The sequence below is a fragment of the Lutzomyia longipalpis genome, chromosome 1, assembly GCF_024334085.1.
Source record: "Lutzomyia longipalpis isolate SR_M1_2022 chromosome 1, ASM2433408v1".
Classification (NCBI taxonomy): domain Eukaryota; kingdom Metazoa; phylum Arthropoda; class Insecta; order Diptera; family Psychodidae; genus Lutzomyia; species Lutzomyia longipalpis.
This window is the reverse complement of record NC_074707.1, coordinates 17,909,494-17,936,213: the sequence shown is the minus strand read 5'-3', so window position 1 is coordinate 17,936,213 and position 26,720 is coordinate 17,909,494. Positions and strand designations below refer to the sequence as shown.

The 26,720-nt window shown below is 36.2% G+C and overlaps 5 protein-coding genes across 7 annotated transcripts in view; 3 read left to right on the top strand and 2 right to left on the bottom strand.

The window, feature by feature from the left end:
* The first annotated feature begins 24 nt into the window (after positions 1-24).
* On the top strand, positions 25-5,546 carry LOC129794822 (eukaryotic translation initiation factor 2 subunit 3). Of its 2 annotated transcripts, XM_055835706.1 has the most exons (4): positions 28-210; positions 466-640; positions 4,048-5,158; positions 5,230-5,546. In XM_055835706.1, exons 1-4 carry the CDS (start codon positions 145-147, stop codon positions 5,300-5,302), a joined length of 1,425 nt encoding a protein of 474 aa, XP_055691681.1. In that variant the 5' UTR covers positions 28-144; the 3' UTR covers positions 5,303-5,546. The 2 variants fall into 2 exon arrangements, with proteins under 2 accessions (XP_055691670.1, XP_055691681.1); XM_055835695.1 differs by lacking the exons at positions 4,048-5,158; positions 5,230-5,546 and adding an exon at positions 1,219-3,111 and having other exon boundaries at positions 25-210.
* On the bottom strand, positions 5,474-6,532 carry LOC129794868 (ATP synthase subunit O, mitochondrial). Its single transcript, XM_055835772.1, has 2 exons — positions 6,409-6,532; positions 5,474-6,260 (listed from the first exon to the last, which is right to left on the bottom strand). The coding sequence occupies exons 1-2, from the start codon at positions 6,436-6,438 to the stop codon at positions 5,658-5,660; spliced, it is 633 nt and encodes a 210-aa protein (XP_055691747.1). The 5' UTR covers positions 6,439-6,532; the 3' UTR covers positions 5,474-5,657.
* Positions 6,533-6,536: 4 nt separating this feature from the next.
* Positions 6,537-7,767, top strand: LOC129794858 (uncharacterized). The gene has a single exon (XM_055835761.1). It carries the CDS (start codon positions 6,713-6,715, stop codon positions 7,598-7,600), a length of 888 nt encoding a protein of 295 aa, XP_055691736.1. The 5' UTR covers positions 6,537-6,712; the 3' UTR covers positions 7,601-7,767.
* A 151-nt stretch (positions 7,768-7,918) lies between these two features.
* The window catches only part of LOC129794882 (sex-regulated protein janus-A-like), a 37,614-nt gene continuing 18,812 nt past the window's right edge, over positions 7,919-26,720 (bottom strand). The window contains exon 3 of the mRNA XM_055835798.1: positions 7,919-8,231. Coding sequence (XP_055691773.1) covers positions 8,011-8,231 — 221 coding nt within the window. The 3' untranslated portion in view covers positions 7,919-8,010. The remainder of the gene's footprint in view (positions 8,232-26,720) is intronic.
* LOC129794831 (arrestin homolog) overlaps positions 9,598-26,720 on the top strand; it is a 34,562-nt gene continuing 17,439 nt past the window's right edge. The window contains exons 1-3 of one of the 2 annotated variants that reach the window (XM_055835718.1): positions 9,598-9,935; positions 24,349-24,997; positions 25,997-26,047. In XM_055835718.1, the coding sequence (XP_055691693.1) occupies positions 24,888-24,997; positions 25,997-26,047 (161 nt within the window). In that variant the 5' untranslated portion in view covers positions 9,598-9,935; positions 24,349-24,887. The remainder of the gene's footprint in view (positions 9,936-24,348; positions 24,998-25,996; positions 26,048-26,720) is intronic. The other variant, XM_055835729.1, reaches the window with a different exon arrangement.

Below are 26,720 nucleotides of genomic sequence, written 5' to 3'. Positions count from 1 at the left end.
CGCCTCAACGGGGTTTCGGAGTGAAATGTCAGACGGCCATTACGAATTTTCGGAGTTACATTGAGTGGATCTCAGAAAGTGATTTCGCTGCTTTTGCAAAGTTAATCGAATTCTGCTGTAAATTCCGTGCAAAATAGTACAATCATGGCAACAACAGAAGGGCAAACAACGGGAAATCCCAATTTGCATAAACAAGACTTGTCCCAGCTGGTAAGTTTCGTGGAAAGTTGAGATGAATTTTTGGTTCCCTCCATTTGGGCGGCGTTGGCATTTTTTGCACGTGGCATTTTCACAATTTTACCTGGAAATACCGACAAAAACACTGAAGAATTTGCCAAAAGAACTTCCGGGAGAGTGGATGGTGCAGAAGATGCCACTGCGGAGGTTTATTTTGCAAAGCTGATGCAATAGCTGGGTGTAAAAGTGAGGTTATGATGAATTGTTTGTAAAATCCCCTTTTTGCAGGACATTACAAAATTGACGCCACTGTCGCCGGAAGTTATCTCACGGCAGGCTACAATTAACATCGGAACAATTGGACATGTAGCTCATGGGAAATCAACAGTGGTGAAGGCAATTTCGGGTGTGCAGACTGTTCGTTTTAAGAATGAATTGGAGAGGAATATCACGATTAAGTTGGGTAAGTTCTTTGACCTTCTTTCTTGCTGCCTCCCTTTCGCGGATCTTGTCCCAACTTTCTCCAAATTGTAATTTAAAGGGATTATTTTGAATCAATAATTTTGTGCTCTCGATGCTTTATCTCAATATGGTTCAGATTTATGTGAATTTAAGACACTTGTTGAGATTTTATAAGAAGAACTTACCAATCTTATTAGAAAAAAAAATTCCTCACGAGCTATTTTCGTTGGATCCTGCTTGAAAAAATTGGTCCTTCTTGTAAAAATTTCAATAATAGTGGCAAATGCGCAAATTGTGGCACAAATTTTGGTCGCTGGAATGTTGAGAAACCTTTGATAAAGTCAATGCCACTAAAAGGACTTTTGTAGACAATGAGGGGCTGTCTTTCACACAGATTTCTTTTCTTTAATTTATTTCTTTTTTTTAACTTAATTTATTCTTTTTTTATTTAATTTATTTTGACGTGAAAATCATGCCCAATTTGTGAACAAAAGCTCCCCGGAAGTGGAAAGAAAATAAAAAATTGCCGAAGAAAAAAGAGCAAAAATGGTTAATTCCGCGACTTATTTGTGTTTACAGAGCGCATTCCGAATGATAGAATCATAGAACTGACCACATCGTCAGAGAAATTGCGGGAATTTCTCAAAGAAAATTTCCCAGAGTGCCTGCAGCGTGGCAAAAGGCGGCGATCGAGCAGTATGAGTAGTTGCTCATCGGCAAAGAGGGTGAGATATAGTAGAGGTTCACCATTTGAGAGTCCAATGCGCGACAAGGTGCCCCGGGGGGTGCTACAGGAGATTAATGCACGGAAAAAGACACAGGATAAGGCATCATACACCGTGGAAGCGGTGCGTGAGGTGAATGTCATCGGCAAGATTCCCCATTTCAATGTTAAATGGTTGGGTTATGCCGAGAAGAGGAATACGTGGGAGCCATTGGATCATATGAGGGCATGTGGGGTATTTGATGAATGGTTGGATGGTGAATTGCAGGCAAAGCATGAGACAATTGAGCTGATTGTGAAGGAGATTAAGGAGGAGGCTGAAAAGGCAGCAGACGTGGTGGATGCAGGAGTTCAAACGAAACAACCAAAGAATGAAACAATGTTGATGAAGTTGGCAAAGTACGATGGATACCTCCTCGATAGTTATCTCATTTTGCTTGCTCTTCATCGTCTCAGTGGCACACGGAATGCCAAACTAACGAGGCACATGTCTGGTGTTGTGTTGAAGCAATTAGAGCTCAAAAAGCTCAATGATGAGCGTGAGGAACAACTGAAGGCCCTGGAGGAGTGGCAAAATGAGCTAAATCGCATTGATTCAGCCGGGAAGATTGTGGTTGTCAATGAGGTGGATCTTGAGAAGCCCCCAACGAATTTTCACTACATCACAAAAAGTTTCTCTCCAACCATTGAGATTCCCGATGATCCCCTAATTGGGTGCGAATGCGAAGATGGATGCAACGGGAGGACACAGTGTTGTGGCAAAATGTCAGGATCTTCCTTGTTTGCGTACACAAAGAAACGTCTCCGATTGCAAGAGGGTGTCCCCATTTATGAGTGCAACAAACGGTGCAAATGTGACGAGGAATGCCCCAACAGGGTGGTACAGAATGGACGTAAATTTCGCCTTTGTATCTTCAAGACGGACAATGGACGCGGATGGGGTGTTAGGACACTCGAAACCCTCTATCCGGGTCAATTTATCGGGGAATACGTTGGGGAAATCATCACACACGACGAGGCAGAAGCTCGTGGGGAGATCTACGACAAGAAAGGCATCACCTACCTCTTTGATCTGGACTTCAATGGTGCCGAACAATCCTATTCCGTGGATGCCATTGAACATGGGAACGTCACGCATTTCATTAATCATTCATGCGATCCCAATTGTGGCGTCTGGGCGGTCTATGTTAATTGTCTCGATCCAAATATCCCACATCTCTGCCTTTTCGCCCTACGTCGCATTCCGGCTGGGGAAGAGCTCAGCTTTGACTACATCAAAGGCGTTTCTGGTGAAGGGAAGCAACTCGGGAAATGTCTCTGTGGATCACAAAAGTGCCGACAATACGTCTTTTAGTGTTCAAAAGGTTCAAAACAACATAAATCTAATTGAGAGAGAAAGCAAAGAGAGCACGAAAGAATTATTTTCTTAATTTATAAAATAAGCGCCATATTTTTTTCTAGTTTAGTTGATTTTTTTTCGTTCATAGAAATTAAGTTAATTTTTTCTTGTTTAGAAAAAAATCTTTTTTTTGCGTGATGATACAATGTACTGCATCCTTAAAAGAAATTTAAGGAAAAAATGAATAAATTTATGAAATAAAAATTTTTCTGAAAGTCCAGTAATTTTCTTTTTGATTTTGAATTGAATTTTATGAATCAAAAATAGAAATGAGCATGTTTTGTAGTTTATAAATAAATTTATAAACAAATCTTTATCATAAGGAAAAATATACCATTATGAAATAAAACCTTTTAATGCATTTTAATATTTAAATTGATTTCCGGGAAAAATCTAGAACGAGGCTTTTAAAACTCTGTTCAAATAAATCTTGCACCGAGACTCATCCTTATAAGTGAGGGATAGCCAATGGAAAGGGCTTTGCTCGAATTTATTAGCCAATCAGAGCTCTTAGAAAACAGATTCTTCTTCTTTTTCTATTAAATTTCATTTTAAAATTAATTTTATTAACTTATTTTGATTTACGTTCTTTCTGAGGGAGGGGCTTCAATACAAGGTTAAATTGAATAGAGTAAGCAGAGTTTTTGACTTTTTTAACCGATTGAAATGAAACTTGCAGGAATGATAGTTCCTTGACTGAAGAAATGTCAAACCAGAAACTTAAAGTTGATTTTTCTTTCAAGATGGTTTAATAACTCAAAGAAAATTAATCTGATTTGAACAAAGTCAATTCTTAAATTTTCTTTCTTGAATCTGACTTCAATTTTTTTTAATCAAATTCGGCCCAAAACGCCCAAAAGATTCTTTAAAATATATGAAAATTTGGGAAAAACATCGCTTGGAAAAAAAGATGGCGACTTTTTTTAAGCGTTAATATTGACTTCAATCCTTTTAGAAAAATGTTAATGATTAATGAAACGAATAAAGCAAATTACTTAACAAATTAATTTTAAACGGTGTAATGAGTGGATAAACTCCTTTCATTGAAATCGGTCAAGCAGTTTAGAGGCAATTAAATACTTAATGAAGTACAATGATATGTCTCTGACTTTCATTCATTTTCCTTAAAATCTTTATTTTTAACAATTCGTCCTCTTGGTCCTCAGAAACTTGGATTCTATCAATAGGATCAAAATCATAGATTTGGGTCGAAAGTAGTCATAAATCGGTTCTGTACGAAACTTTCGCTCCCATTACAAACCCTTCTTCAATTCTTGAATTGCAGGTTACGCAAATGCCAAGATCTACAAGTGCGACAATCCCAAATGTCTGCGTCCAACGTGCTTCATCTCAGGCAGTAGCAGCAAGGACGATAGCTTCCCGTGTCTCCGGCCCGCATGCACGGGTCGCTTCCAACTTGTGCGCCACGTGAGCTTTGTCGATTGCCCCGGTCACGACATTCTCATGGCAACAATGCTCAACGGTGCCGCCGTAATGGATGCCGCACTCCTCCTGATTGCCGGCAATGAATCATGCCCGCAGCCACAGACGTCGGAACATTTGGCCGCCATTGAGATTATGAAGCTGAAGCAAATTGTTATTTTGCAAAATAAGATTGACTTGGTGAAGGAGAGTCAGGCAAAGGAGCAGTATGAGCAGATTACGAAATTCGTGCAGGGAACAGTGGCCGAGGGGGCACCAATTATTCCAATTTCGGCACAGCTCAAGTACAACATTGAGGTTCTCTGTGAGTACATTACGAAGAAGATTCCAATCCCGCAGCGTAACTTCACGGATCCACCACGTCTCATTGTTATCCGATCATTTGACGTTAATAAGCCTGGATGTGAGGTGAATGATCTCAAGGGTGGCGTTGCAGGGGGATCCATCCTACGGGGTGTGCTGAAAGTTGGGCAGGAGATTGAAGTTCGCCCCGGGTTGGTGAGCAAAGATTCCGATGGGAAGCTCACGTGTCGTCCAATCTTCTCCAAGATTGTCTCATTGTTTGCTGAGCAAAATGAGCTGCAATTTGCCGTACCCGGTGGATTGATTGGGGTTGGTACGAAAATTGAACCAACACTGTGTCGAGCTGATCGTCTTGTGGGTCAAGTATTGGGTGCTGTTGGGGCACTCCCGGACATCTTTATTGAGCTCGAGTTCTCGTACTATCTGCTCAAGCGACTGCTCGGTGTACGCATGGAGGGTGACAAGAAGGGGGCAAAGGTGCAAAAGTTGGCCCGATCGGAGATTCTTCTCGTTAACATTGGGTCCCTCAGTACGGGTGGTAGGGTGACAGCTACAAAAGCTGATTTGGCCAAGATTACACTCACAAATCCCGTTTGCACGGAAATTGGCGAGAAGATTGCCCTCAGTCGGCGTGTTGAGAAGCATTGGCGGTAAGTTTTCCTTTCTGTCTTTTCTTCTTTTCCAGGATTTACTGACTTATGTAATTTTTTTTCTTTTGCAGTCTCATTGGATGGGGCCAAATTCGTGGTGGTAGGACAATTCAACCAATTCTTCCGGAAAATCGAGGCAAGTAAATTTCCCGCGCGCGCAACATTATTGAGAAGGCAAAAGCACGTGAGAAGCCCCAACACCCCCGACAAGTTCTACAAGGCAGTTCTTAACATTGCGAAGAATAGAGAATTATAAAATTTCTTTTTATAATTTATAAATAATATAAAGAAAAAAAAATGCAAAAGAGAATGCAATTTGGTGGAATATTGAGTTTTCCGTTTTCAATATTATTACATTTATTACCAATAAATTTTCATGTACACTTCACACTGTTTTTCTGGCATCCACACACACATCCCACCCTACAGGGAGATGGTTGTTGGTTGTACCTTCCGGGAACTACGTAAGTGCAAGAGTGTTGACAGAAGAAGAAAATATCTAGCACGGCTGGGTGATGAGGTCCGTGTACTTCTTGACCCTCTTGGAGATGCTCATGTCCACGTACTTGTCCCCAATGGAAACAATCATGCCACCCATGATGGTAGGATCAACCTTGGATGTCAGCAAGATGGTCTCGTTGGGCTTCAGGAAGGCCTTGAGGGAGGACTCCAATTGCTTCCGTTGCGCATCCTCGAGTGGCTTGGCCGTGATTACTTCGCAGACAACCTCACCACGATGGGCTGCCATGATGGTCTTGAAGGCGTTAATAACACCATCGAGACGCTTTAGACGCCCATTCTCGGCCATCAGCTCCAGCAAGTTGGACGTAGCATCGGCCAATTTTGCCTGTGAAGCTGTCTGCTTGAGGGCAGCAGCCAAATCTCGCCTCTGTGCAATGGGACTGGCAATACTTTCCTTCACTCGTGGATTCCCACGGACAGCCGCCTGGATTTGATTGAGATCCCTCTCCACGGCATCCAGCTGCTTCAGCTTGGTAGCTGCAGAGTACAAGGCAGTGGCATACCTGCCCTCAACGCCAAACACCTGCACTGGGGTCTTCACGAGCTGTGCCACAGGCGCTGAAGTGCTGAGGCTGCGAGCCTGGAAGGGATTCATTGGAAGTTACATAATCTCATTGAGGTTAAACCCCTCAGTGAAATTTTCATTTCCACCAACTCCCCCTGTATGCTTGTGCCCCAGGAAGTTGCCCGGAATACCTGTGGGATGTTTTCAAAAGGTATTTACTTACAATAATTCCAAATTTCGTCGCTGCAGCCATTATTTCGATCTCACACGAATTTTCTTTTCACCAATCAAACCCGCAGATGTCAAATTCGGCAAAGCTGTGCGATGGGGTTCCGGAATCCTCTTTGACATTAATTCTGAACTTTCGGAATTTTGTGTTCAGCACTACATAATATTTTTGTGTTTGTCGCAAGAGGACTTTAATATAAAAAGTCTTTAAATTCAAATAAGAATTATCAAAGCTCAACAAAAAAAAAACTTCCATAAAAAACAGGTAGATTTGGGTAAAATTTCAAAGAATAAAAAAAATGGTGAGGGTTTGTGCTGTTGAGGGTTGCTCATCATCAGATCTGACACATTTGTCGCATCGATTTCCCAAGAATCTGCTTCGAGCGAAGGAATGGCAGGATGCACTGGAGCTACAGGATAAGGATCTTGAGACAATGCTGGAGAAGTACACGGTGTGTACATTGCATTTCGAAAAGAAGGACTACAGGAACATTGAATCGAGGCACCTCAATAAAACAGCCCTCCCGAAGCTGGTGACGAGTTTCTGGAAACCTCCGAAGAGAGAGAAGAAATCTGAAATTACCCGGGAGGTTGTTGATAACGATAGGAATTCCCCTCATGTGAACATCGTCAATGCCAAAGAGCAGGCACGTCGAGGTGCCCAAATCATTGCCCAGAGCGCCACAATAGTTGAGGAGATGGAGGAATTTGATGAGGATCCCACGAACAGACCCATTGGTCTTGCTGATAAACCCGAAGAGTACTACATTGTTGTGGAATCTGAATCCGAAAACACGAATGATGATCAAATGCCGCAGAAGAGAAAGAACACCCACCAATCTCGGCTAAAGACAAAGAAACCCTGCCCGGAGCCTGAAGCTGAGGAGGAGCCCCTAGATGACGAAGAAGTTGTGCAGCATGAAGAAGCCCAATATGGCTTTGTTGATTCCATTGAGATGACTGAGGTTGTCTACAGGGATAACACCGCACAAACAGAGGAAGAGGATGAGAAGGAAGTCGAGGAAGAAATAATCAATTCTGGATATTGGGAAAATTCCAAAGTCGATTTGATACGAATCCTACTTGAAAGGGATCAAAAATGCAAAGAATTGGAAAAGAAAATTGAAGATTTCAGACATGCCAAAGAGAAAATGCTACAGAGCATTGAATTGATGAAAATGATGTGAAGAAATTTTGCAGAAAAATTTATAAATCTCAAATTATTGCCATGGATATGAAATATTAAGGATCCAGTAAAAGTCCTTAGCTTTTACACTCTTTATGCCTTCTGTTGATTGCAGAAATTTGAAAAATGTAATATTATGTAAATAAAGTTATCCTAATCATTAGACAACGTGGGGATTTTTTTTGATTTGAATGAAAACCTGACATGAAATCCCAACGTGAGGAACATCATCATTTTATCAAGATAAAAATAGCTGGAAAATCGACAGAGCAAAAAAAATCAAACATCTTCGGCAGTATTTGTAAATAAAATTCACAAAGATCTCCTACAAATTTAATTGAGATTACTCTCACACGTGGTCTTCATTAATGGCGTAAGAAAACACACAGAAGATATAAATATAAACCTTCTTCAGTATTCAGTGCTGTCCGACACCTCAATTTTGTAGTCAGCATACTTGGTGAGAAGTAATTCTTTTGCTTTGTAATGATCTGCCTTACCAAAGCCCTGGGAATAGCTGAAAATTCGGATATGCTTCAAATCCGGCCTATGCTCAATTTTTCCTCCACCCAGGCATTCGGTGTCCAATCCAAGGGGTTGAAGGGATGCCATTACCTCATCCAAAATATCAGCTAGAAAGAGATATAAGCGGAAAATCATCATAAGAAAATGAGATGTTTTATCCCCAATGTTATGGACGAGGAAAAGGCTTGTGGGAAAAGGGCAAAAACGGCATGATGCTTTTCAAATTACGAGGAAACATGTTGTATAGAAGAAGTTTTCGTGTCTAACAAGACAGATAAGGGGAAGATTGGAAGATTACAGGCAATTGTTGTATGTGTACATAATATGCTATGTATGTAAGTAATGTTGAAATTCTCATTGAAATACTTTTAGACATTAAATGAAAATATTTCAGCCGAAAAAAAGTCTTTAAAATAATTTATAATCCTTCTTAATTCTTTCTTTTAAATCTTTAACTGAAAATAAGAATTAAAAATCAACCATGAACTGTTTTCTAAAATTAAGGGAAAAAAATCCTAGAATCAGTGTGCTAGAATTCAATTCCAAAATTGTTTGAAAAGTCTTGAATATTAAAAATAAAAAAGCCCTTCTTTATCAAAGTTAAAAATGCATACATATTTCTGAGCTTATTAAGAAAACTTTGCAAAATAATCCTTAAAATTGCCTCTACAAAGTCATAAAAAACAAAACAGAAAATAAAAAAAAATTCTTCATAACAACTTGGAAAAAGTTTAATAAAATTGATGCACTTTCAAATTCTTTTTGCATGCATTGCAGTACATATTGAACTACCATTGAATATCAATAACTCCCACGAGCCATTTGTGGGTGGTAAGGTAAAAGAGGTAAAATGGAAAACACTATAAGAATGAGAATGCACATTTTTGATTTCCCTTGCGGTATAGAACTACAGGTATACACGTAGTTCCCTTAAGGAATGTTCAACGAGGAATTGCATTACAATTTAAAGGGACATTTGAGGAAATAAATTATTCTTTTTCCCACTTTTAGTAAAAGTTTACATTTTTTTTTACAGAATGATAGACAAATGAGGGATGTAGAAAATATAGGCAATGGAGTGAGAAAATCATCGCTCTCTTAATACCTTTAGCTAACTAAATTTTAGGAGAGAAAGATTGACAGACAATTGGAGCATCTGGTTGAATTCTCACTGCAACAGAGTGTCAGACACAAGCTCAGACATTCATGTGTGCCATCACAAACAATCTTTCCTACCACATTATGAAAATAGATGAGAGAGATTTTAAGGGAAAACCTTCTCTCATCCACCTTGTTGCTATTTCCTGCATTGAATTTACCCTCTTCTCGCGCGCAAAAGGGTTCTACAGGCGAGAATTCAATATAAAAGCACTAGAAGAGAGTGCGAGAGAGGAAGTAGAGCCGAAAAGCTTGCGCACACGGAGGGATGAAAATCAAAAAAGCTTCACGCTCATCTGTTTGGGACTCACAACCAGAAGAGTTCCAGGCAACGCGCTAAATGTGAACTCACAGTCACTTCAGTCCCATTCGAGACATCGTCGCGAAATGTTGTGAAAATTTTTCCACATCGCGGGTGTTTCATATCAAAAATTAATACATTTTTCTTCACACCAAAAAAAAATCCACCGCGAGTGAGAGGTGCGGAAGGAAGCAATCCTCTCGGGTGAATAAAAACCAAAATCTTTTTTTTCTCCTGGACTTTTTAAGAGGATTTGCTCCATGAGTGTACCGCAGAGTGTGGCGGGAGCTTTCGTATGCTTCAAAGTATAAGGGAAAAATCAAACCGAGTGATTTAGCGGAAAATCTTATATGTACGTGAATATTGCATAGAACCCCTCAAATACATTCCCCCTCATTCAATCACACGCCTGTCGACACCTCCACCTCCCTCCGCACTGGCGGTAGGGTGGAATGGGAATTTAAATACCTGCTTTTTTTCCCACCACCCACAATGCCCAAAAAATTCGTCAAAGCCCAACACGAGGGAGTGGACAAAAAAAAACAGGAGAAGAATTCAAAAGAGAAATGAAAATTGTGCCACTGACTTGCTAAATTGACTAATTTCAAATTCAATCGACACTCATGCAAATTCTTCTTGAAATTGAATTTAAAAAAAGGGAGGGAAAATATAATATTGAGGTGCTTTTCAATCTGTCGTTTAATATAATATTTCCCAGCCAAACAACACCATCCCTTTTTGTAGGGTTGCCTTCACACAACAACCTCCCCATATTTGAGGGAAAGACGGCAAAATTTGGAGGAAAATTAATAGAAAATCAGAGTGAATGAAATATATGGAAAATTTGTGTGTATATAGCAGTTAAATGGATTTAGGTATTTATTAATAGCACCCACATATCAAAGAAATGCACGAAAAGAGAAAGAGAATGTCGAAAAAGGATCTTCCTTCAGATGGGCAGCAGCAGTTTGTTTGAATTAAAGCTCACCGGGTGAAGCAACATTGTGTATTTTGGAGGAGATTTTGTGTCAATCAAAGGGTGGTGGCTAGAACGAGGTAAATTTAGAAATACATCACACGTGTGTACATAATGTATTCGCAAAGCCGCCCCCACCTAGAGGTATTTTCCCTCATTCAGAGTATTTATCATTGCCCATTCAATCGTTGATAACGCAATAGAACATCACCACAATTGCAACACTATGATGCGATAGACGAAAACGTAATGTGATAAAAAGTGATAAAAGTATAGTTATTTGTAAATTTCTGATTCCACTACCTACACATATTTATCTATTTAATTTTTCATTTCAATATTGACTCTGGCTTTGATTGAAAAAAAGGTACACAGTGTACAAAGGGGACAAAAAGGACTTTATACAGAAATAATATGGATTTTCTGGATGAGGCATTTAATGAGAATAATCCGCTTCAAAGGACTCGTTGATATGTTTTCCAAATAAATAGATAAAAGCTGGATTTCCAATGTAATACAACACAATAGGCCCCTATCTATGTATCTATTCTATATATCTATAATTTGTTGCTTAAATCTAATCCATGGATAACGATTTATAAAGATTGTAAAATAACGAGTCCTAAAGGAACTTGAAGGATTGTTAAAAACAATTCGGTTTGTTAGGAAAATAATCATTACTTTTAGGCTTTTATTCTCTTAATGGTCATTAGAAATTTGATTCTTTAGTTAATCTACTTTTGCGATTTATTTGAAAAGGTTGTAACAATGTTTACTTGAAACTTTGATCTTTTAGATTTAATTTCTTTTTTTATAAATGTAAAGTCTAAGTCTTTAAAAGACCATCAATAGAAGAATATTTCCTAACATGGTCCTAATATGGTAACCAAATATGATAAAAGCAGCCATTCTTTTCTCTTAAAACTGGATAAATATTTTTGAGCTTTATAATAGATTTTTAAAAATTTTAAATAGGTTCTTAATGCTGATTTGAAAAATTTAAGATTTTTCAATATTGTCTTGATTATGAGTATATACCTCTATATCATTCCATTTTACACACAAAAATGTAAACCTTAACCAGAATTATTTACATTGTTTCATGTTTCAGGCAGACCACAAAAATCTACATTCATTCTCTCCCTTGCTTTCCCTACATTTTCCTAAATGTTAATTAAACCACTTGAAAAAAATCCATGTCTTTAAAAAAATCCAATTTCATCATTTCGACATTCATTATAATTCATCAACTTAACAACCTTCCAGAAACATTCAATTTTTTTGCCTCTCAGTTTAACTTCATAAAAGACAAAGTTTAGTTGAAAAATATTCTACAAAAGCTCGTATTTTTCCAACATTTATGGGAGCTACGGGAGCTATACAAAAGAGTACAACTAGGCCAGTCAAAATGAGTATGATATGGATATCTCTTGAAGTTTTTTCTATGCGATGTTTTGACGCGATGGTTTTTTTTATCATCCTGTGTTCGTCAGAATTTTTTTTGTAATCATTTCAACCACTTGAATGATTAGAGAATTGCTGACGAATGTGAGAAGATAAAAGTGAAATATATCGTTCGAGATTATCTGTACCTGACGAGATTACCAACGTGGAGTGACTTCATAAACCTACACTAATCTACTCTATTTTGTATGACTAAATAGGTTGGCATTTATTGGTGGTTCATTAATTTTTTTTCTTCGTGTTATTAATTAAAATAACTTTAAAGGAGCATTTAGGCAGTTCAATGCATCTCTGGATTTTATCAAAATGAAAACCAAACTGTGTGGAGATTTTGCATTTAAAAGCTAATTTTATTTATATTTTCTCAACAAAATATTTATAAAAATTTCATCAACATGATACAATATTGTGAAAAATTATGTAAACAACTGCGCAACAAAGGAAGCAGCAACATTTTGTGCATTAATTATCTAAACTAAAATTACAAATATATTGTCTGGAGAATTCTCACTTTAGTATATTGAATAAAATTAACCCAGAATATGAGTAGCCGGGCATGTAGGACACAGGCATACCGTGTTACAAGATATATTGGGCAAAATGTACAAATTAATTAGCCTCCATATATCAGCACAACTTTCTGGTGGATTCGGCCAACCCAATCATATTTGTAAGAGTAGAGATAGCCCCAAAAACGACACCCATCATCAATGTTAAATTAAGTACAACCGCACAAAATGATGATGGAAGCCTCCTGATACCCACGAATTCCCTTCCACACGTTTCATGTCCAATTAATTTCCCCCCCACCCTTCCCTAAATTAGATTATACCACCATCACTTCATGCCTACAATCCTGGTTGTGATTCCTAGGATGGAGACACAATGAATGCTACCTATAGTACGTAGTACTAACTTTGTGTGTGCGTAGTTTCCGATGCTATATGCAGCATGTCATACATTTCCGGCAGATCACGTATCTGGCTTTTCATTTATAACCCGAAAAATGAATTGTCCCGCATCCAAAATTAACCCAATATCACGTGTCTATGTGATTCACATTTCAAAATCAATCCCATATCATTTGCACACGCTGCGAAAACTTTGTTATCGTATAAACACAAAGCGTGTTCCTACTAATTTCATTTCTATACAGCTTGTTGCACATAAACAAGCAAATACGTACGCTACACCAAAGTCATATTAAATGAAATTCAACCGCAGCCAAAATACAAAAATCAAAACACCATTCGTAATTTAATCAGTGAACCATAGTATTAAATTTGGACTGTTTTTTTCTACTTCTTTCTTCCCTATTTTATTTTCCACGAAACACGAAAAGGTAAGGAGATTCAAGAGTGGATAAAAGACTTGGGGGTGGATAGAAAAAAAAGAACTTGAGGAGTTTCACTTGATATTTAAGAAAGAAATGTAAAGCTTTTCATTTGAAGTGGATTGGGGATGAAGCTCTCTCTCTGAATAATTTTGGACCGCGTACTGGTGGTTAAGAAGAAAAAAAAACTTTTTATTACTCAAAAAATTTGAACTTTGTAGCAGGAGGGGGTGATTCCTCATTTTTATAGAGTGGGAATTTTTTATTCTTCTTTATGTTGTATTCATACATACTTCCATTAGAGGTGGTTGGGGTGGTGGAAGACACGCAATGCTTTTGGAAAAACCCGGAAAAACGTTTTTCCCCCTCGAGGAAGAACGCAGTTGTAAAGAAGAGAATTTCCTTAATAAAATCAGTTTAATTCAATACAAATTGCATAATATGCCAGAGAGAAGGAATAGAAATTATTTATCAAAATTAATTATTAACCAAAATTCACCCATTGCACCCCATTTTCCCCTATACTTTATTCATGAGATGAGAAAGTATATAATTCTATCTATACTACATTATTATGTATAGCCAATACTATGAAATTCAAAAGATAGTTGAGATTTACGAGCCTCCCTTGAGAGAGTTTATGGACATTATAACGAGTAAGTGATCAATTTCTTCGTCTATATAGAATGACATATTGGATGTATTGAATATAAAATTTTAAGGTCAACAAAAGGTCAATAAATTCATTCCTTTCGCTGTATCTGACGCTCTAGAAGAGCTTGTTTCAAATGCATTCTTCTAAATTTCAATTTATCATGAGCATTTTCCGTCTGTTTGTTCTCTTTTATTCAAACCGTTCAGACATAGAATTTTTATAAAAAAAAAGAAGGAGCAAAGATAAGAAGAGAAGCAACACTATGTTATGTACATACATTTAGCAATTTTATGGAACAAAAAGAGCAGACAGACTAGCTATGTATGTAAATACTTAATCCGAATTTCTGGTTTATATCACGTAACTTTATAAGTTATATGAGGTGCATTTACACCTCCATCAAAGTTTACTAAAAGGATTGTAAACTTATATGGAATTTAATTTTCACAGCAGATTTTGTGGTGGAGCTGCATTGAAAGTATATAATACAAATGTTTCAAAATGTTTATCAAAACTTCGAGGAAATTAATACAGCAGTGTAAAAGCCACGGAGAACATGTTCAAAACTGCACACCAAGCTTTAAATCTGTTTTGTAAACCCTCACTGTGCATTTATCAAATTTACTTAATGAGGTACATATTCATATACATGTAGCTTTTTATTATTTATACATAGCAAAGTTTAAAAGGTAAATTAAACTTTCTAACAATTAGCTTTCTTGGAAGTCTATCAAGTGTGTAGAAGGTATGAAAACTAAATTGCAAATTATGCTGATAAGATTTAGATAAACAATCAAAGTTTCAAAACATCTTATCTTCGCTTTTAACTTACAATAAGTAATTTAACTAACAGGATTTATCACACCTATAAGTTCCAAGTTTTTAGAACTTTAGAACCTCTCTGAATCTCTCTCATTCTCTCTGAATCTCACTCATTCTTTTTCATGTAAAAATTTAAGCTTTAATTGCTTAGAGCTATAAAGAAATAACTCTGTAATTTTGAGATTAGATACTCAATGGATATATTGCTAGTCGACACGAAGAGCTAAAGAATGTTTAACTGAGAACACAAAATCCAAATTCATTCTAACAAAAATCTGAGCATAGAATAAACGATGAGAAAATCTGACAACTAAGATTTTTTTTACCACAGAATTGCATACTGCAATGAAAAGCATGTAAACGCATCAATTACATTCTTTCATGGGAAAAACGTGACATAGCTGGAAACTTTATGACTCACATACATAGTATTTTACTAGCTAGTCGCACTGATTGTAGAATCTGGTAGAAACAAAGAGAAGAGAGAAAAAGAATCACATGGAAAATTTCAAAATTCAACTTTATCTGTTGATCTACACAAAAGCCAAATGAAAACTTTAAGAATCATCAAGAGGAAAAAGTTACTTCGAGAAAGTCTCTTTTGGATGCTGAATGAATTAGATTCACTCCGGAGAAATTAACTCTGATAAAGTCAGTCATTTGGTGAAAAGAGAATTAAGCTTATTCACCCAATTCATTTCCACCCAGAATTTACTTTGCTATGACGATGCCAATGGGGGAAGAGATTAAGAGATTGCTCTTCTTCACAAAAACCAAGCTAAATACCCACAGAATGGAAATCAAGGAATTGTTTTACTTTAGTTGTGATTTTTTCCTCTAGCTAGAGAAACTTTGCATAGAATGTAATCAGTACACCACAATGCTAAATAATTCCATTTGAGAAGAAAAAAAAATGTACTGGTAAGCTGACCAAGCTTACGAGAGCTGTGTTTCTTTCAGTGTACCAATTTTGTGAGAGCAAACTAGAACGCAAATTAATTTAAATACGCGCAAAGTCGGGAAAAGTTGAAAAGTCATACCCTAAGAAATGTTTGGAAGGCCATATCACGAGAACGGATCCATAGATTTTCATAAATTTTTTTTTGTTTTAAAGGTCTCGAAGTCAGCTATAACATATTGAAAAATGAAAAAAATTTATGTCGCCATTTTCGAAAAATTCGAGTTCGAAATTTTCGAAAACTTTGTTTACGATTTTAGCGCCTCTTGCGGTCATTTTTCGAAGTTGCAATGTTCTAGACATTTGTAGGGTTTCACGAAACCTTTCATTTGCGCTTGAGTTGATCAAGATCGGACTTGTAGAACCCGAGATATGACATGCCTACTTTGGAAGGCTATATCTTGAGAACAGATCCATAGATTTTCTTCATTTTTGGCATGAAGCTAGATAATATGGTCAGCTACAACATATGAAAAAATGAAAAAAATTTATGTCGTCGTTTTCGAGATATTCATCGAAAACTCATCGAAAATTTTGTTTTTGATTTTTGGCCCTCTAGCGGTCACTTTTGAAACTTCTAATGTTCTAGAGAGTTGTAGGGTTTGTTGAGATCTTTCATTTGACCCCGGGTTGATCAAAATCGGTCAAGCCGTTTTCGAGTTATGGTCGATTTTCGATGAAAAATTGTGGCGGCCATATTGACTAAACCGCTTGACCGATTTTCGAAAATGAGGTATCGTTGGAAAGCACTTGATGGGCCCTACAACATATCAAAATTTCAGCCCTCTAGCTATAATAGGGGCTGAGATATAACGGAAACAAAATTTTGAGGTTATCCAAAATGGCGGACGGAGGGGTGGGGGGGTGGATTTGACTTCATAATCGGATTTCTTCAGGTCGATATTTAAACTTTGCCGTTTACCGCAAGTCTCTATCTATCACCGTTCTCTTGCAATTTAGCGTTGTACTACGGCCGGACGGACGGACGGACGGACGGACGGCCGGAAAAATTTTTTTTTGGCGCATACGTTTTTTGGAATGTGGGGACCCTAATTCGTGCTCATCCCAAGTTTGAGCCCGATCTGACGACTTTCGATTTTGCTCGGTACACAAAAGCTGTGTCTGAAAGAAACACAGCTAAAACATTTTATCGTACATTTTTCAGGAATATGAAGCAACAGGCATTTTATGGGGCAATTTATATACACGCACTTCAATTTGTAACCCCCTCCTGTATAAAACATAAATGTCGCGGACCACAGAAGCAAACGACCTCAATAGCAATATAATGGCAAATTGCATAGTAAAAAATTAAAATGTACTGGTAAGCTGACCAAGCTTACGGGAGCTGTGTTTCTTTCAGTGTACCAATTTTGTGAGAGCAAACTAGAACGCAAATTAATTAAAATACGCGCAAAGTCGGGAAAAGTTGAAAAGTCATACCCTAAGATATGTTTGGAAGGCCATATCTCGAGAACGGATCCATAGATTTTCATAATTTTTTTTTTGTTTGAAAGGTCTTGAAGTCAGCTATAACATATCGAAAAATGAAAAAAATTTATGTCGCCATTTTCGAAAAATTCGAGTTCGAAATTTTCGAAAACTTTGTTTTCGATTTTAGCGCCTCTTGCGGTCATTTTTCGAAGTTGCAATGTTCTAGACATTTGTAGGGTTTCTCGAAACCTTTCATTTGCGCTTGAGTTGATCAAGATCGGACTTGTAGAACCCGAGATATGACATGCCAACTTTGGAAGGCTATATCTCGAGAACGGATCCATAGATTTTCTTCATTTTTGGCATGAAGCTAGATAATATGGTCAGCTACAACATGTGAAAAAATGAAAAAAATTTATGTCGTCGTTTTCGAGATATTCATCGAAAACTAATCGAAAATTTTGTTTTTGATTTTTGGCCCTCTAGCGGTCACTTTTGAAACTTCTGATGTTCTAGAGAGTTGTAGGGTTTGTTGAGATCTTTCATTTGACCCCGGGTTGATCAAAATCGGTTAAGCCGTTTTCGAGTTATGGTCGATTTTCGATGAAAAATTGTAGCGGCCATATTGACTAAACGGCTTGACCGATTTTCAAAAATGAGGTATCGTTGGAAAGGTATTGATGTCCCCTATAACATATAAAAATTTCAGACCTCTAGCTATAATAGCGGCTGAGATATAGCGAAAACAAAATTTTGAGGTTATTCAAAATGGCGGACAGAGGGGTGGGGGGGTGGATTTGACATCATATTCGGATTTCTTCAGGTCGATATTTAAACTTTGCCGTTTACCGCAAGTCTCTATCTATTACCGTTCTCTCGCAATTTAGCGTTGTACTACGGCCGGACGGACGGACGGCCGGACGGCCGGAAAAAAAAATTTTTGGCGCATACGTTTTTTGGAATGTGGGGACCCTAATTCGTGCTCATCCCAAGTTTGAGCCCGATCTGACGACTTTCGATTTTGCTCGGTACACAAAAGCTGTGTCTGAAAGAAACACAGCTAAAAGTTATTATGACCAATTAAACTTAAAAACATCCTGTGAATACTGCCATGTGGAAATATGACACAATAATAATAATTGTTAGGAGTTAAATAATTCATAGCGGTATACGTTTGGATATTATCAAAATATTTTATGAGAGATGCGAAATGTCGAGTACCACACCTATAATATATATAATTATTGTACGAGGAAAAGCTTTTGCAACAGAGAAAAGTATTAAAATAAATTACAAGGTGCTAGTTTATCCTTTCATGTACACAAAATCAATAAATTCAATTTCGAAATTCCGTATGGTCGTTGTCTTCAATAAAACATAGGATATAATTTAATATTTTGTATTTGTCCTGAGGCAAAAACACCGTAAAATATGTCGATCAATATATGTAGGTACACATTTAGGTTTTAGGATATGAAATAAGGACAGTGCGACGTAGAATTCCAGCATACACGTGTACACGATACGTTGGGTATTGCATAAATAAATAAGGAAGAGGATTTTCATCCTCAATTGAGAATTTACATATAGTTTTCATGGGAAAATTGTACATCTGTTTGGGCTATTTTCTACTTTCCCTCTTCGCATTTTTTTTGCTACCCTATCGTGGTTACAATCCCTAAAACCAAAAGAGATTCTTCTAAGGTTTACGTGTGGTTTCTGAAGACAAAAAAAGGAACAGCAACACAAAACAATCATTCACTTGCCAGTTGCAAACATCCTCATTATCTTCTCTTGATTCATTATATATAATAGTTTCTCTATATGTAATGTACAACGCATGTCTTGGGGTATCCCCATTTCTCAGGTCCTTATCAAAGAAGTTGTGAATACATGAATCAGCATGATGGAGGATTGAAGAAAAAAAAGTCCCTACAGCTGTAGAACAAAACAACACTCTGATGGAAGCTTATTATACTCTCCATATATCGCTTTTTATTCCAAACTTTGACTTTCCATTCACAAAATGCCTAGAGCTTTTGCTGGAAAGCTTGAAAGTGACATCGAAGCTGAATAGAACAATTAAATTTTCATGATGTACACTTCATACACTTTTTTTTTAATGCTTCCCCATATCAACGGTGTGTATCAACTTTTTTGCGTCGCAGTGCAATTATTCGCGAAAATAATGTGATACTGACGGTAAATGAAAATGACATTTTTTCACCGTTATCAATCCTGGACATTTTAACACGGAATTTTATTTATTATTTACGTTTTATTTTGTAACAAAGGGGAATCATTTGTTTTAGTGAGCTTTCATCTGTTACATTGGAAAATATATTTTTCCAGAAACAAACTAAATTGATTTTCACATTGTTGCTATATTTTATTTAATTTGAAAAAAGGTGTTTTCCGTAAATGAAAAAAAGTATGTTAAAATTTATAAAATAATGTTGACAATTCAGCTGTGAAAAGGTCGAAAGTTCTGGGTTTTTATGATCACACAACTCAGAGGATTTTATCCACTAGGACTTCAAATACATAAATATATATCTAAAGGGAATGAAAGGGAATATCCTTGGGCAATTATTTATGACTTTCATAAGTTCAATATTCTCTGGAATACCTTATTTTCTGTTCCTTTTTTTCATATCAAGGATACAGTCAATATTCTTCGTGGTTTACTCAATTTATCAGAAGGAGTAGGTATAAATTTACTATAAATTTTTTAATACAGACTATTTTCAGCATTATAAGAAATGCAAAGAGAAGAGATATTCCACCATGTAATAATTCAATTAGGATATTATTTGCATAGGTAGTCTATTGAAGGAAATGCATGAAAAATGCAATTTAACATTGACATAATTTTATCATACTATATATAAGTAAAAGCTATGACCTTTAAGCATAAATTTCAAATAAATGCAGAATCATCAAAACTTTTTCAATTTTGATAGAAAATATAGGTCAATGAGTGCATTCGTTTTTAACTTTGCTGTATAGATACAACACTTGATTATTTTTCAATTGATTTTTGTGTTGAAGAATAAATTATTATCCTTGGTGAAGTGTTCATAGAATTGATGGGGAAGGAAAAGTGAAAAGAGAACAATGGATCTTTTGAGCTACAAAAATTGGTAGCATTCACTTGAGTTTCCTTTGTAAGAAAACTATAAGAGTGAGTACAAATATTGAAAGAAGGACACACAAATAGAAGAGATTGAGAGCTTTATTCCCTATTCGTGTAGCAATATATATGCGCGTAGTATACCCTTTCAGTGCTATATTTCATTCATTTTTCCTCATTTCCCCATATATAGTGCGAGACTAGAATAAACCCCATTTATATTTTCAATCTCACTACTATACCCCACATTGTGTTTTAGATTTTACATCCACCATCAATATTCCTTTTATGGGTGTTGAGTGTAGAAAAAAAGCTCATGAAACTCTACATTGTGTTGATCTACTACGTACCACGCTTTTCTGATTACATGGCAGAAAATGGAGCTTTGTGTACAATATTTGATTGGTCCACCAATTAAATCTGATGTACTACCGTGTTTCATATTATGCAAACTTTGCTTTTTTGCAACCCTCACTGTAACCTGGCAATAGTTTCCCGATCAAAATGAACAGCTTTCCCGTATATACATAAAGTGTAGGTTAAAACATAAATGGGGATATTCCAGAGAATGAGCTTCAATCTAACCATTGAAACCTGGGTTCACCCCTATTCACCGATGAAGCCAATCTGTGTGATGCGAATAAACGCCTGTCTAATGAATGAATTTTCATGCGGGGGATAAACTCTCGGTGCTATTTTCTCGGGTGAAAGTTCAATTTCCTTCCCGCACCACAAATATGCTTTTGTGCGAGCTAAAGAAGAGGGTCATACAAGCAAATTCCATATAAAATTCCCCGCAGTTAAGCACATTTTGTACCATTTTATCCATGTTGGACACTTGTTGCAGTGACACGCTGTGCCTTCTTTTTCCATTTTCCCAAATGCACACATAATGTAGCCTATTGGAAAACCCCTTAGATATGTAGTTATATATGCGGGTTCGCCTTTCATACAGTTTGTCTAGCAAAAGCGTGTACACACGGGGGACCGAAGAATCAACCCCCTCACGGATCAATTTGCATAATCCCCATGAATAAGGGGGAGGGAGGCTTTATCACATTTCTTTAAGCGAGATGATTTACTTTTCATATCTTCTCATCAAAATTTCAACACATACCAAATTTTCTTTTACTACCAATTTGCTTAAATTGAACAGACTGTAAATATTTGTGCTATTTGCCCCACCCTCATCCACAAATCATTTATAGCATTACGAGGTATTTGGGGGTCTTGTGGCGCGACATGGGAAAACAACACTAACCGCTGTATTGCACTAAAATACAGAGCTTGTGGTGGGGAATTTTTTTTTCTGGTAAATTTGTGTCCATATTGTATTGATTTCCCATTAAATCCCATCGTTAAGTTTGAATGATTTTGTTTGGCGCACAGAAGAGGGGACTGGGTGGGATAATTTCTTTTGCTTCATCTCGCGCAATCGTCCCAAAATGAATGAGTAAAATTTCATTTGGATTGCTTTTGTATTCCATTCCCATACTTCCTTTTTCAATTCTCAACAGCTTTTGCACACCTTCAACCAGGCACCTCCATCGATTCACTCTAGGCGCCTCCACTCAGATATGTATATAGATCTTTTCATCGGCACTCGAAATATATCACGATATATACATATGTATATATACGTACGAGGAAGAGAAAATGGGTGAGGAAACTTTCAAGAAAATGAAGCAAATGTATTAAATTATTAAAAGGAAAATGTTGTGAGACATTGGAAGAAAATTTATATATAAAGAAGAGGTTCGTCAATACGTGAGAGCAAACGACGGAAAAGGTAAAATAAAACCACAGGAAATTGAGAGATTTTGAAAGGGTTTACGTTCCTTTTCTACCATCTCACAAATTCTTCATTACGTTATTTCTCCTTCAATTTCACTTTTCTTATTTTCACGAAATAACTTCCTCCACACCACATAGGCTATTTTTAGCGACAAAAATCACCTTAAAACTTTTATTTCTTGCTGTTGTTTTCGTGGTACCCACAAGCACATGGAGTTGGGCAAATTGTATTAGAGGAAGATTATTGTTTTTATACCATTACAATGATTTTCACCTATCTTAGTACTCAAGTTAATTGTATAAGAAGAAAATAAACTTTGAAACGGATTTATAAAATAGACCTAACAAAAAAAACTTCTCTCTTCTAAATTCACTTATAATTAGATACTATATATTGATCCAAATCTAATATTGCTGCAGCCCTATATGTGAATGACGTGGATTGATGGGGGAAAAGAAAATAGTGAAGAAAAATCAAAGAAGAATTTCTGGTTAAAAAGCAAAACGTCAATGTATTCTCTTTCTCACATCTGCTTCTGTGGTTTCATATTATGTATACATACAACATAATGTCAAACGACCGAATTCTATATCAAAAGAGAACGAGTGTGAGTTATGTTGTAATTCAATGTAACGTGAAATAGGATATTTTTGTTCTAGGAGAGCTTTTTCCCACCCTCACTAAACATTTATCTATTTTCCACCCAACTTTATATGCACATTCTGAAGTGTTTTCTGTTGGTTACACTTTTTCTCTTGTCTTTTCCCGCACGTAGTTGGTGAAAAATACATCCACAATCCCGAGTAGATTTTCCGAAATGAATGTATGAGAAAGGGATAAATGAAAATAAAGTCTGTGTGAAAGTACAAATAAAATTCGAACAATGCTATAACATTCATTTATTTGTTTTCAACGTAAACCCACATACCTACAATTTTAATTAACTACGCCCAACGTGGCAAAATGAGGTATATATAAGAGGAAATATAAACCGAAATAAGGGGCGATAGAATACGGGGGCGTTGGTGAGAAAATAGAAAAATTAATGTGATTCTCATTACACTTTGCCACCTCGCAACAAAATTATCCAGAATAAATCTGCGAAATATTCCATTAGAAGAAAATTAAAACTTTGTGGTTGAGTTTCGAGTAAAAAAAATCCATTGCATTGTGAATTGTGTTTTATGTAGCTTTAAAACCGCCGTAAATCGTTCCTAATTTAAATACCCTAATCGATTTAATGCTACTATAATGATTATTGAGTTGAGAATTATTTATGAGGAGTGAGCTTCTGAATATAGAAAAGTATTCTCTTGAGAAATCCCTTCTCTAGCTATGAGTCTTTGACCCAGGGGGCAAAAGCTGTGGTGGGGTTTTCACCTCTGTACTGGGGTGCAAAGTACAGTTGTAATACATTTTCCCACATAAAATAGCATAAAGTTTTCTGATGAGTTTGCACATATACATACATATATAGTTATTATTTAACCTTCCATCTCTCAATCTCACCCCTATATTCATCCTCATTGTCATCCACCATCAAGCTTTTTCACTTTATTTCCTCACACAATGTATCCTTCATACAATCTCCACCCTTTTTTCAAGCTTTTTGAATTAATGATTTCGACTCGCTACCCATTCTCGCATTCATCCACTTCGTGGAACCTGAAATAACTATGCACTCGAGAGCACCTGAGGGCTTTCTATTCTAAAAAGAAATTTCATCCCTCCAATTATGTTTTTTTTTCACCCCATCTGCATCGCTTTTGCTTTTATAAAATTTTCACACCTGTCACGAGGTGTTTTGTTCACCCTTGGACATCTCTGTCATCCCACTTGAATTTTACAGTGCACCCCCCATTGTGGAGTTGAGCATACCTACATGTGACACTTTGAAGTATTTTAAACTTTCAGACTATTTTTCTGAATTTAAATAAATATATATTTTTTATAAAATGTTAAATGTTTCTGGTAAAAATTATTCGGTTTGTGGGGAATTTTATCAAAATTTTTATAAAATAGCTAATCATTTATGAGCCACATTATTTAATTTCTTTCCGCTTAATCCGATGTTGGGAAAGATTTTTATAAACTCTTCGTCAAGAGAAAAGAATTGAAAAATTATATTTTTTATCCTTTTTCTCAAACTTTATAATTCCTCTTACATCTTTATCTTTTTTCTCATCCACTTGCAGTGTTTTCTGTTTCGCAACATCTCACCACCACCGGGGGGCAAGTAAGAACAACGACACAGCGCTATCCACATAATGTTGCGGAATAATGGTGGTGTCAGTTTATAAAATGAGTGGAAAATCATGCCGAGTGAGATGGAAAGACAGCATGCAAAAGGAAAAGGTACCCCCCCAACCCACAGTAAGAGGTGGGATGGTGGTGGAAAGATGTGAGGTGTGAAGAGAAGAATAAAAACGATATATGCAAAGTCAAAAAGTGCTTCAAGTATGGAAATATACAGTAACAAACATACACCTATACTAAATAAAATATTTCCTCATCACGCATCTCAATCGACCCAGAACAACAGAAGAAGGTGGAGGAGGTGAATACGGGAGCGCACCACGAGAAAAGCTGTGCAAATAGCAACAAAACACTCTACGCATAGAAGTTTTTCTTTTCGAGCGTGTAGGGGTTTTGTGTGTGTGATAAAATTAACCATAAACACCAATTTTCTTCACCGAGTCCGTGTTTTTTTCTTCGTTTTGATACAATATACTCTATGGTGAAAAAAATGTGCTCCACATCATCAGATACAACTGACGATGAACATGGAATTTCTTCTGTTCCTCCTGCTCCTGCAGCAGCCGCACCACCAGTGGAGACTACAAGGTAAAATCTCTTCATTTTCAAAATTCAATTCAATTGGAAATGTAGACATATACAAAATACACAGGCATACAGTATTCAAATCCCTCGCGGGGGAGTTTTTCATTCACAATGGACGCGGAGTTGCATATTAAATTTTACTCGTCTCATCTCCGGAGGAAATTTACCCCGCCAAAATATTTACATGAAAATAAATAATAAATTATCTTCCCTAACCCATTCATGGTTTTAATGGTCTCAAAATTCATCACAAATGCAAAAACTCCCAATTAAATTACCTATAAAATCGAATGAAAATTAATTAATAGTTGCAGATGACTATCACAGCATAACTATGGCTGCAAATGATCTTGTTTTAATAAGCATTTAATTATTTTTCCATTATGTATCTCAATTGCAATTAATGCAAAATCATCAAATTAAACAAACACGGGGCAGCTAAATGCTCATTGACTACATATTTGCTGATATGAAAAGCCTGGGAGTAATATAAAAATTTTAAATATTATTGTATGGTATACCATATGAAAAGAATATTCAATAGAAGGAAATATTTGTAAATTATTTTACGAACAGTGGCAATATAGCAAATATTTTCATAAAAAAAATTATTTAAATGTTTGTATATCCACATGTACTCGAATCGAATGACAAACTGTTTATTCAATGGCAAAAAATATAAATAAATTCAACATTTTGAACATTCCTAAATTTTCAAATGAATATTTCAATTTTTATTTACATTTCACTTTATCTTGCATAAAACAAAATTACTTTAGGTGGTATAAAGCGGTAATTAAAATTCTTTGGTAATTAGCAGTGAAAAGTCTTTCATCAAAACACAACAAAATACTACCTACATAAAACGTTGATTAATTAAAGAATCATTCACATATTTTTCTTTCTTCCTTTTTGGTGGACTGTAAATATCCCGATGTAATTCACCATCTCTAATTGAAAATCAATGTGATTCAAAATGAAATAAAATTAATAAATAATTAGAAAACTTCACCTTGGTCGTGGTTCAGAAGGTGAATCATTCATTACCCAGAGGTAAAATGAAGTATTTAGTATATAATGTGACACTATACTACTTGTTACTGTACTAATTACAATTTAAATGTCTGTATAATTTTCATTTAGTTAGGTAACTAAAAGTATAACTGACATGTTCAAGAACATTTTAATCGTATTTCCCCTCATATAGTTTGTTGAAATTGTGTTTATAGCGAAATAAAGCATAATAATAGTCAAATCATTAAAAGTTTCTCCCAAAAAGCTGCACCTTTTAAGGAGATCTTCACTTCAAAAGCAAGCATGTTCAATATTTTATTTGCAAACTCTTAGCACTAACAAAGTGAAATTTCACTCAAGAAGTACTTCACCTCTACTAGTAGAATTCTATGTATTTATGTATTCTTGAGACATAATACAAATATGATTTATCTCGAGGGAGAATGCTAACGATGCTCACAAAAAAGCAACAACCTCACAAACCCTCGAGACAAAAATCTTATTAAAGATTGTTGGCTAACCAATGAGAAAATAAAATGAGTACTTTGTGGTAAAATTGAGAGTATTATAACACAAAAGTATATTACCGACCTCATTAAAAAGCTGTATGTATGCTCATTTAGTGTGCTCTTAATTGCAATGAAAGTCTCATCTGCACCCTTAATTTGGCGCAGCTAGCATACTATTAAAAGTTAAACTCCTTTATTCACTT

What these genes read in the sequence shown, in the direction of transcription:
- LOC129794822 (XM_055835695.1), top strand. Translation starts at nt 145, where the DNA reads ATGGCAACAACAGAAGGGCAAACAACGGGAAATCCCAATTTGCATAAA. An exon ending in AACAAGACTTGTCCCAGCTG is followed by an intron (nt 211 to 465) that starts GTAAGTTTCGTG and finishes CCCTTTTTGCAG; the next exon opens with GACATTACAAAATTGACGCC. An exon ending in GAATATCACGATTAAGTTGG is followed by an intron (nt 641 to 1,218) that starts GTAAGTTCTTTG and finishes TTGTGTTTACAG; the next exon opens with AGCGCATTCCGAATGATAGA.
- LOC129794858 (XM_055835761.1), top strand. Translation starts at nt 6,713, where the DNA reads ATGGTGAGGGTTTGTGCTGTTGAGGGTTGCTCATCATCAGATCTGACA.
- LOC129794868 (XM_055835772.1), bottom strand. Translation starts at nt 6,438, where the DNA reads ATGGCTGCAGCGACGAAATTTGGAATTATT. An exon ending in CGACGAAATTTGGAATTATT is followed by an intron (nt 6,261 to 6,408) that starts GTAAGTAAATAC and finishes AATCCCTTCCAG; the next exon opens with GCTCGCAGCCTCAGCACTTC.